Source organism: Macaca fascicularis, chromosome 3 (assembly GCF_037993035.2).
Source record: "Macaca fascicularis isolate 582-1 chromosome 3, T2T-MFA8v1.1".
NCBI classification, from domain to species: Eukaryota; Metazoa; Chordata; class Mammalia; order Primates; family Cercopithecidae; genus Macaca; species Macaca fascicularis.
Window position 1 is genome coordinate 198,091,025 of NC_088377.1, and position 16,725 is coordinate 198,107,749.

Below are 16,725 nucleotides of genomic sequence, written 5' to 3' on the forward strand. Positions count from 1 at the left end.
TTCACTGGTTCGCTAGTAAGGCTCTTTTCTTCTATTTTTGTTCAACTAATTCTTCAGTTCAAAATTCATGGAAAAGAAGAAATGAGAACTAACACTTTCAGAGCTCCTACTAGTTGCTTTATACATGCTTACTGAATCTTTGCAATGTATTAAAAGGTAAATTTGATTACACATAACAAAGTTCACACTCAAAAGAGTGAAATAATTTGCCCGCATGCCAGAATTCACTTTCAATTCAGGTCTGTCAGCCCTCAGGGCCCTGTGTTTTCCACCCCTACCCTTCACCCCCACCTCCCCAGTGACACAAATAAGACACAAAAGACAACACCACATGGAAACGAGGAAGTGGAGGAGAATGCTTAAAACAAACAAGACAAACCTATGATTTTAGTAAAGGACCTAAAGCAAAGGACCTAAAAGCTTCTTTTACCGGATCATTAATTTTCAGTTCCATAAAAACAAGCTCATACTGAGGTCAAATGCCCAGTCCTGTGAGAAATCTGTAATGCAGCAGAACATCTTAGCCAATATCCACTTTCGTTTCATGAAACACTCAAGAACAAACTCCAACGAAGATATAACAAAAGAAAGATCATTAGGGTTATCACTTATTATAGTGAAACATAAAAGACATTAAGGTTTAAAATATAATAAAAAGCAATGCCACATGATAATTTAGGTAATAGCATCATACTGCTTATGTGGCAAATAATACTTTACACAAAAAGCACTAGAAATTTCAAAACACCACAGAAGGTCCTTTATGACAGTGAACAAAACAGGAAAGACGTACATGAAAGCTTCCAGCTGCCTGCTCTCACTCCAGACTAGTTCCCCGTTAGCTCCTTTGGGCCCTTCTCTCCCAGTTTTCCACATTTCCTGCATCTCTCAATAAATAATAGCTACTTTGGGTGGGCAGTATGAGTGCAGATGCATACATACATATTAGTATTTTATTAATATATTTATATATTTTTCCATTGAAAATCAGCAAGTTGGCATTTGGTTTTATGTATCAGCCTCTGTTTAGCTAATGTGAGCTGATCACCAAGGGATAAATCACCCTTTTCCCTTTCTATTTTAAAATAAAAGTATACTATTTAGCTTTACATGTCTATTAAATACCTATGTATATACTACCCAACTAGAACAAACATTACGATGACCATCCTCCCAACCAAGTCAACCTTCTGTACCAACCTACCCACAGGTAACCACAAAACACTGCCATGTTTATCATCTATTTGTGTTTTTTAAAATTGTGGTAAAATATGTATAACATAAAATTCACCATCTCAACCATTTTTAAATGCACAGTTCAGTGGCATTACTACATTCACACTGTTACGGTACCATCACCACCATCCATCTCCAGAATTCTTTTCATATTCACCAACTGAAACTCTGTACCCATTAAACAATAACTTCCCCCACAATACACAATCCCTGGCAACCACTATGCTACTTTCTGTTTCTACAAATTTGACGATGCTAGGTATCTCATATAAGAAGAATCATACGGAATTTGTCCTTTTATGACTGGACTATTTAACTTAGCAAGGTTCATCCACGTTTGTGGCATGTGACATAATTTCCTTCTTTAGAGTCGAATAACACTTCATTGTATGGATATACCACATGTGGTTTACCCATTATTCATCATACACAGTGGGACTGCTTCCACACTTTAGGTATTGTGAATAATGCTGCTATGAACATGGGTGTACACGTACGTGTTGGAGTTCCTGCCTTCAATTCCTTTGGATGCATATCCAGAAGTGGAATTGCTGGATCAGATGGTAATTCCATTTTTAATTTTTTGAGGAATTGCCATATTGTTTTCTACACCAGCTCTTCCATTTTACACTCCCACCAACGATGCACAATATTTCCAATTCCTCCACATCCTTACCAATGCTTGCTGTTTTCTGGGTTTTGCTAGTAGCCATCTTAGTAGCAGGTACGAAGTGGTATCCACTGCAGTTTTTTGTTTGTTTGTTTTTGAAACAGGGTCTCACTTTGTCACGCAGGCTGGAGTGCAGTGGTACAATCTTGGCTCCCTGCAAGCTCTGCCTCCCACTTGAACCTCTGCCTCCCGGGTTCAAGTGATTCTTGTGCCTCAGCTACCCAAGTAGCTGGGATTACAGGCACACACCACCATGCCCAGCTAATTTTTGTATTTTTACTAGAGACAGGGTTTTGCCATATTGGCCAAGCTGGTCTTGAACTCTTGGCCTCAAGTGATCCTACTGCCTCAGCTTCCCAAAATGGAGAGATTACAGGAATGAGCCACTGGGCCCAGCCTCATTGTAGTTTTAATCTGCATTTCCCTAGTGATTAGGGATGTTGATCATCTTTTCATGTGCTTATTGACCATTTGTATATCTTCTTTGGATAGAGTTTGGTTGTCTATTTAGTTTCTTTGCCTATGTTGTAATATTTGATAGAGTAAGTTCCATCACCCAGTTCTTCAAAATTGCTCTGGCTATTCTTGGCTTTCTGCACTTCCATTAAATTTTTACTACCTGCTTGTCACATTCTATAAGAAAACTTTGCAGAATTTTTATCAGAATTGCAAAAACTCTAAATATTATGAACACAGAATATCTATCAATTTATGTAGGTTTTCTTTAATATCTTTCTTGTTTTGAGACAGGGTCTTCCTTTATCACCAAGAGTGAAGTGCAGTGGTATAATCACGGCTCACTGCAGCTTCGAACTCCTGGGCTCAAACAATCCTCCCACCTTAGCCTCCCGAGAAGCTGGGACTATAGGCATGCACCAACCAGGCTCAGTTAATTTTTTTTTTAATTTTATTTTATAGAGACGGGGCCTCGCTATGTTGCCCAGACTAGTCTCGAACTCCTGGCCTCCTGCGATTCTCCCACCTCAGCCTCCCAAAGTGCTGGGATTATAGGCATGAGTGACTGTGCCCAGCCAACATCTTTCAATAAGATTTTTTGTTTCCATTATTGTTTCCATAAAGGCTTTAAATATCATTTGTTAGATTTATTTCAACATACCTTAGGCTGTCTCGCTATTATAATTAGATTTTCAGTTTGTTGCTGGTATTTATTGATTTTTTAAAAATATATTAATCCTGTACTCAGTGTCCTTGTTAAATTTTTTTATTTGAATAATCTATTTTTAAATTCAGTTAAGCTTGACTTTCTAGTTTTATTTACCGCTATGCAGGTTCATTAGGACGTGTGCAGGTACTGCATGAAAACATTCCTATCCACTCTAGATACTGCTCTTACCCATAACAGGAAAGAAAGAAGACAGCTCCTTCAATGGTGTAAGAGATCAGGCCATGTCAGCTCATCAACTTCATCATCAAAGTCTATGTGTAGAATCTGCTTCAGAAATGAAAGTCTTTTTTTGTCAGTTAATACCTTCGTAATTCTCACTCTTCTTGTTGTATTCTGTTTACTTTTTGTTATTTTGGGTTTGTTTGTTTGTTTGTTTGTTTTTACAGTATCACACTATAATAGCAGCTTGCTTCTAAAAGTGGTAACCAGCTCTGCATGGTGTAGAATGACTCAGCATTTCTGGCAATACTGAGGACTAGATATCCTTAAGTTTTTCTGTTAAAGAAAATCCTCTAGATAATATATTAAAAGTCTCCTTGAAATCTTTTTTGCCTACCAACTCTCTGAGTAATACACTGAGTTTGGGGCCTCTCATGGTTTTGGCTTTTCTCAAATGTTTATTCGTCTTTGAATTCTCCGTTCATCTCCGTATTTAAGAATTCTTGTCCTGCTTGTTCTCCTTATCATCTCCTGCCTCTGATGATACTGAATTTAGTGAATGGATCTAGAGTGGATGGAGGCAGGCAGGACTAATTCTGGAGGGCGTCTTGTACGTTGGTGGACCTTTATAAGCATTAACCTGAACTCTCACATCACCAGTACTCACGTTCACTACTTCAGCCCAAAGCCAATGCTACCGCTGCCTGCTGACTACAGCTGTCTTCCCAGCACCCTGCTTCTGTCTGTCCCTAATGTCCTTCAGTAGCAGAGTCACATGGTTTTAATTCTGTTAAAGTCAGGTCAAAGGAGAACCTGAGGAGTACAGATCATCAGAAATCCTAAAATTGATTTGCGAAACTGCATAATATCCTATGGGAAAATAAAATGAAATGTTGGGGTTATCTTTTTATACAGGGGGAAGTCAATTGGCTCTCTATTAGATAAAATCCACTATCTAAAGGTAAAAGGGCCCAGGCAGTGGAAAGTCAGTCAAAGGCACATACCCCTCTAGGACCCGGTAATCCCCAGGATCTATCACACAATGCCCAGGACTCCACTAACAGACACCTGCATCTCTTTTGCCCATTTCCAAGTCTTAGACAATTTTTCCTGACACCAGAAAAATGTATGTACACAAGATGAACTGTTTAAGAAGGACATAAAATATAAGTACACACTAATTATAGTAAAACAATAATCCAAGTACAAATGTTGAGGTACTTTGGAATGATACAAAATATGATTTGGGGCCAGGTGCAGTGGTGTGCGCCTGTAATCCCAGCTACTCGGGAGGCTGACGCGGGAGAATCACTTGAACCCAGGAGGCAGAGGCTACAATGAGCCAAGATCACGCCACTGCACTCCAGCCTGGCAGACAGGGCAAGACTCTGTCTCAAAAAACATAAAAACAAAAACAAACAAACAAAAAAAAACCTAAAATATGATTTGGGGTTAACTGGCATTCTATAAAATTGTAAAAATTAGAATATTAATGAAAACCCAACAGAAAGCAAGGTAAACAGGAAAATTAACCAAAACCATCAGTGTAATATGCTTCATGCAAGCCACGTAAGACACAGGAGAGGTAAACACTAAGAATCCTGACATACGGATGTATTCAGCAGTGGCTTGCAAACTTATAGGAATCATCTTGCAACCTTGAGAATGAGTTTCTGAACACTACCTTGGAAAAAATCTTCCTTAAACAGAACCTTAGGGTCGGGAGAGACTAAAACAACTACAAAGCTTTGCTCTGTTTGCTACAGAGCAAAGGACAGAAGAAAAGACCCGGGCTCCATATCTCTAGAATAAAGCTGAGCAGATTCAAGCAGAGACAATGAATCTTCCCAGAGGTGGAAACAAGGCCAGAGAATGCAAAAAAGTTAATACAGGACTGAATTACTACTATGTTCCAGAAAAAAGGTCAGTAAAGCGAACAGGTAGAAGAGGAGTCATGAGTTCAAGATGATGGGTCACACACGCACTTTTTACCATAAAAGAAGGGAGAAATATACAATAAATCACCAATCTACATGTCCCTAACACTAGCAACAGTACCTAGCATGCAATAAGCCATCAAAAAATGCTAACTGAATGATTTAATTACGCCAGAGGACAGAAGCACCACCAGCAGACTAGTGACATTGAGAAGTTCCTAAAAGACAGCAAATAGATGGGATCAAATCTATGGGAAAATGTCCAGGGAAAGGTATAGATGGGAGGCAGGGAGGGAGGGAGGCAGGGAGGGAAGGAGGGAGGCTGCGAAGGAGGGAGAGAAGGAGGGACGCCAGGAGGGAAGGAAGGAAGGAGGGAGGGAGGGGAGGGAAAAAAGAAGAAAAAGGTTAGCAGTGATGCCCAGTGCTACAAGCTTATAGTCAAAAAGCTCAAAAATACATCTAATTAGAGGTAAGAATTTAATGTGAAGAAATAATAGGTAAGGGTAACATTATTGTATAAATTGTTCTAGAATAACTGAATAGTAATACAGAGAGAAAATAACTTAGATTTTTTCTTTTTAACCACCTCACAAAATTAGCTACAGATAGATGAAAATATTAGATCTTTGCAAAACTCAAGGACAAAGTAGCCAAAATAGAATGGACTACATTATTCACCCCAGCTTTGAAGGAATGATAACACTTGAAGAGCAAAACCAACTATCAAATTACTAAGAAAGAGTTTAGTTTAAGTGTAAATATGTAGAAAAGCTAGCAGAAAACAAAATCAGGTTTTGTTTAGGCCTGCTTATATAATGTTTGTTATCAAGTCCTGAGTTTTCTCACACAATTAAAGAAAACTAGACAGCATGTGACATGGTTAAATAGGACCAAGTCAAATGTATATATTATGAATCTTAAATTATAATAAATCAACTTTCTAAAATGAGCCTTAATTATATCTTTATATATACCCCCTGCTAATCAAAATTTATGATATATATAGTTTATTAAAATGATTAAATTATGCATAACATTTTTAATCAACTTTAATGCCATTTTCTTGGCTTAGGATTTTCCAACAATACAGGTATCTATAGTAATATAGAGCCGCAAACTCTTGGGAAGTCAACGCCTACGGATGAGCTCGCAGAGAAGATTTTCTTCTGCCCAGAGCTAAGGCTGACAGTCATCCTCTGCCAATGGGCAAGGTGTGTGCACGCTTTAAAATCCGCCCTTTGCCTGAGCACTTCTTACTGGGCCTCAGTTCTGACTCCTGGTCTCTGTGTGCCTCTAACCTCATTTTTTCCAAACTAAAGGTCCCACGTTACTTGGTGACCACCCTCCCTCCCCTGCTGAGGAAACTATGGCCTGGCTTATTCACTTACCCTTGGGGTTTTGTTGTTCCTGTTTGTTGTTCTTCAAATACTCAGAGATTTTTCTGGCTTTCTTGAGAACTTATCTATGTACTTAATATTAATAAGACAGGCTGCTTGTTATATAGTTATATTTTTGACAAGGTCCTATTTAAACAATAGGATGTGCTGTTTAACTTCCTTTAAACCAACTACGTTAAAAAAAAAAAAAAAAAAACTCATGAGGTGACAACAAACATTATATAATCAGGCTCAAATAAAGCCTGATGTAGAAAATACACAGACTAAAATTTCTCTTTGCATGACAACTTACAATATTTTTGAAACTGTAATCTGTTGAACTTCTAAAACCCTGATTTATTTTTTATAATTTTCATGTTATTTCTACATGTTGAAATAAGAAAACATTTCAAGGAGTTATTTCCCAATAACTGATAAATATTTCTCAGTAAGTAACATTCCATGTCTAAGTTGTCTATTTTCAATAAATAAAGTCAAAGTAGATATAACTGGATCTTTTTTTTCTTTTATTTTTTAGAGACAGAGTCTCGCTCTCTCTCCCAGGTTGGAGCGCAACAGCGCGATCTCAGCTCACTGCAACCTCCACCGCCCAGGTTCAAGTGATTCTCCTGCCTCAGCCTCCTGAGTAGCTGGGATTACAGATGCCTGCCACCACACCCGGCTAATTTTTGTATATTTAGTAGAGACAGTGTCCCACTATGTTGCCCACGCTGGTCTCAAACTGACCTCAGCTAATCCACCTGCCTTGGCCCCTGCGAAGTGCTGGGATTATAGGTGTGAGCCACCACACCTGGCCTCGTACTCCATTTTCTCTGTGTGGCATTAATTTTAAGGTTTTAGGGCCATCCTGATGTGCTATACAATAGTTTTCATAAGGCTGGGTACAGTAGCTCAAGCCTGTAATCCCAGCACTTTGGGAAGTCAAGGTGGGCAGACTGCTTGAGGCCAGGAGTTGGAGACCAGCCTGAGCAACAAAGCAAAACCCCATTTTTTTTTTTTTTTTTTTTTGAGACGGAGTCTAGCTGTGTCACCCAGGCTGGAGTGCAGTGGCCGGATCTCAGCTCACTGCAAGCTCCGCCTCCCGGGTTCACGCCATTCTCCTGCCTCAGCCTCCCGAGTAGCTGGGACTACAGGCGCCTGCCACCTCTCCCGGCTAGTTTTTTGTATTTTTTTAGTAGAGACGGGGTTTCACCGTGTTAGCCAGGATGGTCTCGATCTCCTGACCTCGTGATCCGCCCGTCTCGGCCTCCCAAAGTGCTAGGATTACAGGCTTGAGCCACCGCGCCCGGCCAAAACCCCATTTCTTAAAAAGAAAAAAAAAAAAAAAAATTGATCAGCCAAATACAGGATCTAGTGAAGATTAACGTGGACAGACCTTTACTATCTGTATTGTTACTAGTAGTATGCTCTTCATTACCTCGTATTTAAACATTGGTGTACCTTTTATTTATGATATTTAACCAATTATCCATTATAGGCATTAGTTAAGCAATCTGTGACTAGGAATTTTTTTAAATAGAAAACAGCTCAAAACCATGCCTACGGCTTGTCCGGTTCAGCTGAGTCAAGCACTGAAATCATGGGCATGCTCCCCTGACCTCTATTAATACCTGGCATACTCATCAAACCCCACATTCACAGGCTCTCAACATATCTTGTTTTAAAGAAAAAAATATAAAATACTCATAAATATAAAATATTTTTATTTTAAAAAATAAGAAATAGTATGAGGTATCTTTACAGAATGAAACTGCAGAAACCATTCTGTAATTTCTAGGAGATCTGAGAATCATTTGGTATAAATTGGCTGGGTGCGGTGGCTCACGCCGGTAATCCCAGCACTTTGGGCGGCCAAGGCAGGCAGATCACCTGAGGTCAGGAATTCGAGGGCAGCTTGGCCAAAATGGTGAAACCACATCTCTACTAAAAATACAAAAATTAGCCAGGTGTGGTGGCGAGTGTCTGTAATCCCAGCTACTTGGGAGGCTGAGACAGGAGAATCACTTGAACCCAGGAGAGGGAGGTGCAGTGAGCCAAGATCTTGCCATTGCACTCCAGCCTGGGCGACAGAGCGAGACTCTATCTCTAAAAATAAATAAATAAATAAATCTAGTATTATAAAACAACTTAAAACTTCTTCCTCTGTGCTACAAATAGAAGAAATGTTTTCCATAAAACTGATCATTTCAATATACTGAATCCTAACTTTGTCTACCGTTAGTGTGTCCTCATTTTTTCAGTTTTTGCCTGCTGATCTTATTTTTAATCCCTAAAAGAAGATACATTCACATATATATTTTTTAATGTTTCGGTTGCTTTAGAATTCAATCACTTCAGAACAATACAACCTTGTCTTTCTAGATGAGAATTTCCTTTCTTTAACGGAAAATGTGCAAATCAATAAATATTTAAGTCGTATCATGTTAGTGACTTACGTTTTAAAGAAAAGTAGATTTGTCACAGGCTAAAATATTACCTAATGTCAAACAATCTTACTGCCTTCGATGTGTACAAATACACAACTTCTATATTAAATGACAAATGAACTGTAAATTAATGTACCAAGGTTCAGCTATATATTGGCAAACATTTCATAGATCAAAGATTAACATTGTGACCCGCTGAATAAATGATTTTATAGATGAATAAATATGAGCTTAAGGGCCAAATAAATCTAAGATTGTAACAATTCAACCTCTAGTCTCTCTGGTGAGCTCTTATCCTGCAGGTCTGTGGTAACCTAATGACTTAAGAAGCTCTCTAGTAGCACTAAATCCGACATTTAATTTTACTTTCAAATAAAGTTTATTCCAACCAAAGGTGGGTAGTTTTCTATTCCCCGCAAAAACTTTTAGAAAAGATACTCTAATTAACAATGACTATTTCTATAAAACTGTTTCATGAGTATTGGAAGTATTACCACCAGTTTAATTTAAAGTATAATTACTTTAAAATCTGTACTTGGTGACTTTCTATTTCCTCTCTGCCAAAGCTTTTCTTCATTTAACAGAGGCCTAAACTATCAAACATTATGGGACATTAGTTAGTAATTTAATCATCATATAAAAGGGTTTGAAGTTTAGTTATCTATTAAACATAATACCTATTTTTTACAAGCTATACAGTTCTAAAACAGAGCCTATTTCAAAAAAAAATAAAAGCTGAATATGTCAATACCAATGTAATTTCTCATGTCACTTTGCTGTTAGATATAAAAAGTAATCCTACACAAGTTTTCCTGATGTTTCATCATCAGCTTCAACGTAGTTGGTACATTTAAGCACCTAATAATAACTGCTACTTAAAATGTGTCTTGGGTACTTTACCAACCTTTTAGGTGAGGCTACTAAATCCCTCAGCAACCCTGGTAGACAGACACTGTTAGACTCATTTTATAAATGTGGACACAATGAAATATGCCCTAAGTTACAGTCAGTAAGAAGAGTGAAGATTGAAGTCCAGGTATTCTGAATTCCAAAGTTCGTATTTTTTGCCACTGTTATGCAAATAAAGAGATAATCTAGCCTTTAAATACAGAAATTTATCATTTTGTGATAATGAGAGGCAAAGATGAACATACAATGTAAGGGTTCAATTCAAAGTATACCATCACAATGTATATGGAAACTGAGTGATGTCTTTAAAAAACCTGTTACTTAACAGTAACAGACACTATAATTAAAGCCATAACTTAGTGCCCTGCTAGATCCAATTGTATTAAGAACAGTGACAAAATTAATGTCATTTCCTGAACTAAATGATTTTCAATTCAAAATTTTTATAAACGCAAACGATTTTTAAATGAAATAAATGTATTTACTCCTTTCCTCAAAATAACACTTTCCTATTTCTTTCTGAGTTCCCATATGCCCAGATTTGATGTTTCAAATGCTCACTTTACATGGTTTAACCACACCTTTACAGTAGAACAATTCCAACAGGAAGCTTAAGTATCACAGCATTATCAAAAGAGAGTATTTTCAAAGGAATCATTCTGATCCACAACCATTTCTAAGGTATAAACTAGTGCTCTCAATTGGGGGATGGTAGAGGATTTCTATTAATAAATTGCTCTATGATTTCTTTTCTTGAAGGTGTTGGGAAAATCAAATTAACACATAACAATAGTTAGTGAGATATGGCTTCATTTTCTGTAATAAACACTAAGATCAAAACATGACCCAAGTTAAATTTCCTTGCAGGGTTCCCAGCAGGGGTTTCCCTTTTGTCTGTGATTTCCTCTCACCCACCAGAACCAGGCCAAATATGCGCATGTGCCACTAACACTAAGCAGCACTTCCTTAATCACTCATTTCCAACAATTTATGGATCATCAGTGGCAAAAAACGAGCAAAAATAATGAAAGAATGCAATGAAAGCTCGTGGAGACAGAGGCTGGACTTCCTACTCACTCTGTGTCTCTTTAGGATGGAGGCCTGATACAAATTAGCCACTGGGGGGAAAAAGTCATCTGGTCATAAAATACAGTACAAGGTCACTTTTATGTAAGTTTGCCAAAAGGGACATAAACCAGGACAATTTCAAACTGTGACACAGGATAGAAACATATTAAAAAAATCTTTGTTCCTCCTCTATTGTGCTGTCATGTTGCTCAGCTTTATAGACATTCCAAGCACCAGCACAGAACTCTTCGCTTCCACCTGGTCAGTCTAATTAATTAAGAAAGGAAGTTACCTAAAATTTTGTACTTTTTGCTTTTATTATCAAGCACTTTGTTTGAAGTTACAGGAGTTAACCTCTTAATCCTACAGACCGTGTGCTATGCTCTGGCCATTCGGGGATGTCTGGATGGTTTGGATAATTGGTCAGGATGTTGCTTATGTTACATTTTATGCTATGACTTCAAATCAAAGATAGGCATTAAAGTGAAGTACGACAGAAATTTACTCCCAGGAAAATCTTGGGTTTATGAATTAATCTGTCATAAAATTTACGTAACAATCCTATGGAGATATTTTCTCCCACTTTCATTAAGTCATTGAATTTTTTTTCCTCCTAACATTTTAATTCAAAATAAGATGCTAAGATATAATGTGAAACAAATATATTCCTAACTACCATTTAAACACTGGCCAGAGGTTATACCTCGAAGAGTTCATTACAAAATCAGAAAGTATCTCTGATATTAATACAGACAACCTGGAGGTCTTTTCTGGAGTGGAGGAGGGAGACAAATCATACAGTCAAACTGAGGTATGCTAAGTACAGCAGTAATGTCTGCCCTAAGATGTTCCCTGAGCCCTAAGATCCACATACTGCAGAAAAAGTAGGTTTACTACAAAACAAAACAAAAATCACCAAACGGAACCTTTTCATCAGAGTTGAAAAATTAAGATGTAAACAGAATCACTTTCAAATACCTATGAACATACCTAAAGCTCAATACAATACACATAGGTGACAGCAAAATAATCTACATTTGGTAAACATTTAACTGCTAACAATAAATCTAAATTCCAAGATAAAAGTTAGCTGCTTACTAAAAAAAAGTTTTACTTTATCAAAACCATTTCTACCCTTTTACACTTGAGAATTATAAAGTAAGGGAATAGCAAGGAGATGGTCCTAATAAAATAGAAACACACACCGCCACCACCGTAAGAAGAGAGAAGCAAAGCTATTTAAGGCCCTTAAAAGGACATAGTCAACCCCCCAGGCCTAATATGTCCTGTTTGAATTAACATAGTGGTTTAATTAAAAACTAAGCAGAGAATTCTGCTTAATTTGATTTTCAATTCAAGCTCTGCATCCGCCCATGGCCAGTGGCCAATTTCCGCATCTCGGCACAATATGCAAGAAGCTGTTTGAACATCGATTGCCCAGGGGAATCCACGGGAGTAGAGTGGGGCCATATGCCATTTAGGGATACACCAGACTTAGACACAGTAAAACAGCACCAGGAGGGTGGCCACAGGAAAAAAAAGGAAATTTTACTTAACCATATTACAAGTTTGTCATTGCTCAAATTAGTGTGCTGAATCTACCAATTACAAAGGTTTCTAGCCTCTCTTCAGGATCACTTCAGAAACTACATGCGTCAAATGTAATCGATGAGCAAGCAGTAAAGGAATATACATAAATATACATACTTATTAGCCAAATATGTTAAACATTTGAATGACTGTGATCAATCATATTAATTTCAATAAAGCAGCAAAGTTAATTCTAGTAAGTACTGTGTAAAGAACCATATATCTTAAAAAATGTTATTTAGAACTTACACAGGTAATTAACAAATGATTCTAGACTACAGAAATATACAACATGAACAGGCTCAAATGTATACTTAACACATTTAGACTTAACGACACAATATTAATAACCTTTCCAACTTTCATGTGATTGATTTTAAAACTGAAAAATATGAATATTTTAAAATGACATGCCTTGATTAGCTTAATTTTAAAACTTTCTAAACTTTTCTACTAGGATCTAGAACACATCTTATCTTCAAACAACTTTGTTTCAAAGTATGCTAGCTGTAATGCTCAAGCTGTTATTCTACTTCAGTACACGCCATTTCAAAACGGGAAACATATTTTAAAACTACCTGAGATAATAATTTGTGAGTAATAAAAGATGACTGTACTATATTCAGTTGCTTGCTTTCTGAGGCCCATATTTTATAGAATACTTAGTGATAATAAGTATTCTAGCATACTTATTAGTGATTAGTGATATTTTACAGAATACTTATTAGTCAAATGCATTTAAAGACTACCTCGAAGATAAAGGTAATTTAATAATAGCTAACATTTACTAAGTGAAGTCCTGGGCTATGTGCATTACATAAATAATCACATCTCATTTAATCACCAAAATAAGACAATAAAGTAAATATCATTATTACACCCGTTTTTACAGAAAGCAACCCTGCGGTTTAGATGAAATCACCTGCCCAGGCAGTCTGACTGATGCCAAATTTTCTCAGGGTTGTAGCTTCACCATCTTCCGCTGGTCTCTCTTCCTCAATACAGTCAGACTCTCCAACTTTAAAATGATCCTTCCTCCCCTACCTTCAAGCAACAATTCCATCTCCCTCCTTCCTTTAATGGCATTAACCACCAAATTCTTTAATTTGGTTTTCTGTAGCACCTATTACAACTTCCCAAGTCGGACGAATGGCAGTTATCCAGTGCTCCACCTCATTGCTCTCTTTTTAAGTCTTCTGCTGTGTTTGGGAATTAATTGGATTCGTAGTTGCCTGTATCCTACAGTCATTCAATATTTCTGTCCCATTTGAGGTCATGAAACACAGCTGGTGACTCTCAAGTGATTTTTAGGCAACTAACATGGTCAAAGATGTGCTAAGAAAAGAATATTAATCATGTATAAAAAGACTAAATTTTTTTTTAAATAAAGGAAATAAGTGCTGTACAATCGTAGGTGTGAAATATCTCTAATTACCTTCTAGGATCCCTCCTCGCTGATTCTCCCTTTGACCTTAAGTCTATAAGGGGGAACAGGAGAAAAGTGACGTGTCACTGGAATTTTTTGTCATTTTTTCTTTTTTAATTCTGGAGATTGTTGCTAATTCTTCAAACAGATTTAGCCAAGTCCCTTTCCTAATTGGTTAATTCACAAGAAAGGAAGCAAATAACTTGGAGGCAAAGAGTTTGTCCATATTATACCCTGTTATCGTAAATAACAATCTATTCAACTAGATTTTTATAAAAGTATAAATTAGGTAGATAGATACTGCTCATAATGTCAAATATGAAAACATAGTTCACACCGAGCTTTATCATTTGCTTTTTGTATGTGGGACTATTACACAAGAGGTGGTGTCAGGAAGAGGGAAGAACTTGGCTTATGGAAAGCAAACATCGGCAGGCAACGTCACAGAGTCAGGTGCAGGACTGATTTGGCGCCGTGATCTACAGAACAGTGTTCTGCACCGTGTGGGGCATGTACTCCTTTGTACTCCTTTCCTTTGTGATCTGCACAAAGTCTAAAATGCATATTTATCTCTAAATATACTCAAATGGTAGGTGAAAAAAATTTTCAAAAATCCTATTCTGGCTTCTCTGTTGCCTACATCATAAAACTCAAATGACCAGACAGAGGACTCCAGGCCTCCAGAATTCAACCCTGGCAAGCGGCTTGTGCACCCTCATCTCTCACCATTCTCCAGTATCTAAGTACCGGTCATTCCCTCCATTCTGTCAGAGCTCTGGGCCTTTGCTCAAGCCTGGAATGCCACACTCTAGTAAACCTCTGCTCATCCTTCAAGTACCAGCTCAAGTCCAGGTTGACTTCCCCTGTGAAGCCTGGTCAATTCCCCAGGAAAATCAAGATATCCGTTCCATTCAGGGTTTCCCATAGGACTTCATTATATAAAAGGGCTTCAAACTGCATCTTATTTGTTTGCATCTGTCATTTCTCCCACTGTCCGACCCTTGAAGGCAGGAGCCCCATCTTTTCATCTGTGTCCCCAGCAAGCTCCTATAAATAGCATAATAACTGCTACTTAAGGAACTGGTTAATAAAACTCTGAATTCTCGATGAAATTCATTCTCTGTTGAATGAATGAATATCCATCAAAAGTTATGGTTCCAAAATTCTACAGAAATTGCCTTCTCAAGAGTCTACGATGACCTCCTTTCTTCTTGTTGTTCATTCTTGGTTTCTGTTTGTTTCTGAGACAGGCTGGAGTGCAGTGACGTGATCACAGCTCACACCACAGCTTCAACCTGCAGGCTCAAGCAATCCTCCCACCTTAGCCTCCCGAGGAGCTGGGACCACAGGTACCCATCACCACACCCAGTTAATTTTTTTATTTTTAGTACAGACAGGGTCGCACTATGTTGCCCAAACTGGTCTCGAAGTACTGGCCTCAAGCGACCCTCCTGCCTCAGCCTCCCAAAGTGCTGGGATTATAGGTGTGAGCCACTGCACCCAGACATTGACTAAATTTTAATTGCCAGTCTTAAGAATACATCATGATTTTTTAAATTCCAGTATATAAAAGCCAGTTTTCTTAATGTCAGGTTTGACTGCCAGAGTCGTTCCCTCTGATCCTTGTACATTTACTAAATGTGAAATCAGCTGTCAGTTTTCAGCTGCAGACTGTTAACGTATGGAATAACAGATAGACAACAGAAAGGGGAGCCCATGGAAATAACACTTTACTGTCACCTAAATAAGATACCCTAAGGAAAGAATAAAAGCTATTATATCAGGTTTGTCCATTACACTAAATGGATGCATACTGTAAAAGTACTCCCAGGTCTAAAAGACGCCTCTCGTGGACACGCACCATAATTCATTATGCAGAATCGCTGTTACTGTTAACACCATGTTGTTAATATTATTATTCATTTAACTTTGTATATTCCATTTAAATAATTTAAGTCTGCTTTTTCTAGTTCAACGTGAATGATATTTAATTCCTCACTTAACCAATTTAATTCCAATACTAGATTCACTTACCTTTTTCAGGCCAGCAAAGCCTTCTGATTCCAGAAAGAAAAAGGCAAAGGGCATCAATACAAATAAACAAAGGTTGGAAAAAAGGGAAGCAAGATTCCACAAACCTATAAAAAGAGTAACAAGAAAAGAAGAAAAACAGGTTAGATACTGAAATTGTGGTATTAATCAAGATCTATACTTTTAAATAGTAAAAACAAAAAGTAACAAATGATCTAAACTTAGAAATCATAAAATAAATATAGTATGTATATATTTAAATTTTTTTAACATCGTAATTTGTACCTATTGGGAAAAGTCAGTATAGAAACTAATGTTTTCTTCCATGCCGTAAAATAAATTCAGTAAAAATATGACGTGTGCAGAGATCCCAAGGCACAGCCTCTTTAGACATATAGGCACCGGAATATTTAAATTAGAGCCACTAGCATTTATTGAGCCCTTAATAAATGCCAGATACTCTACAGAACATTTTACATGCATAATCCCATTTAATTTAAGCCTCATAAAAACCCTAAAAATAATAATTAGCATTTATTGAGCCCTTATGTGCCAAGCACTATTCTAAGTGATTTACAGATATTATCCAAACTCATTTACTCGCCACAGCAATCCCACGAGGCAGGTAGCATTACTGCCCCAATATGACAGAAGAGGAGCAGGCTGTGCAACTTGCCACAGCTGTGGAGC

General features: G+C 37.5%; 1 protein-coding gene across 31 annotated transcripts in view; it reads right to left on the reverse strand.

Annotated features, from left to right (window-relative positions):
• Positions 1–16,725, reverse strand: part of LMBR1 (limb development membrane protein 1) — a 212,528-nt gene that overhangs the window by 110,047 nt on the left and 85,756 nt on the right. For 30 of the 31 annotated variants that reach the window (XR_012433133.1, XM_074036473.1, XM_074036471.1 and 27 more), the window contains one exon: positions 16,039–16,142. Coding sequence is in view for 24 of the 31 variants with exons in the window: in XM_074036473.1 (XP_073892574.1) it covers positions 16,039–16,142 (104 nt within the window). In the remaining 7 variants the exon portion in view is untranslated. Of the gene's footprint in view, positions 1–14,013; positions 14,035–16,038; positions 16,143–16,725 lie in introns of those variants that run through there. The other variant, XM_045388062.3, reaches the window with a different exon arrangement.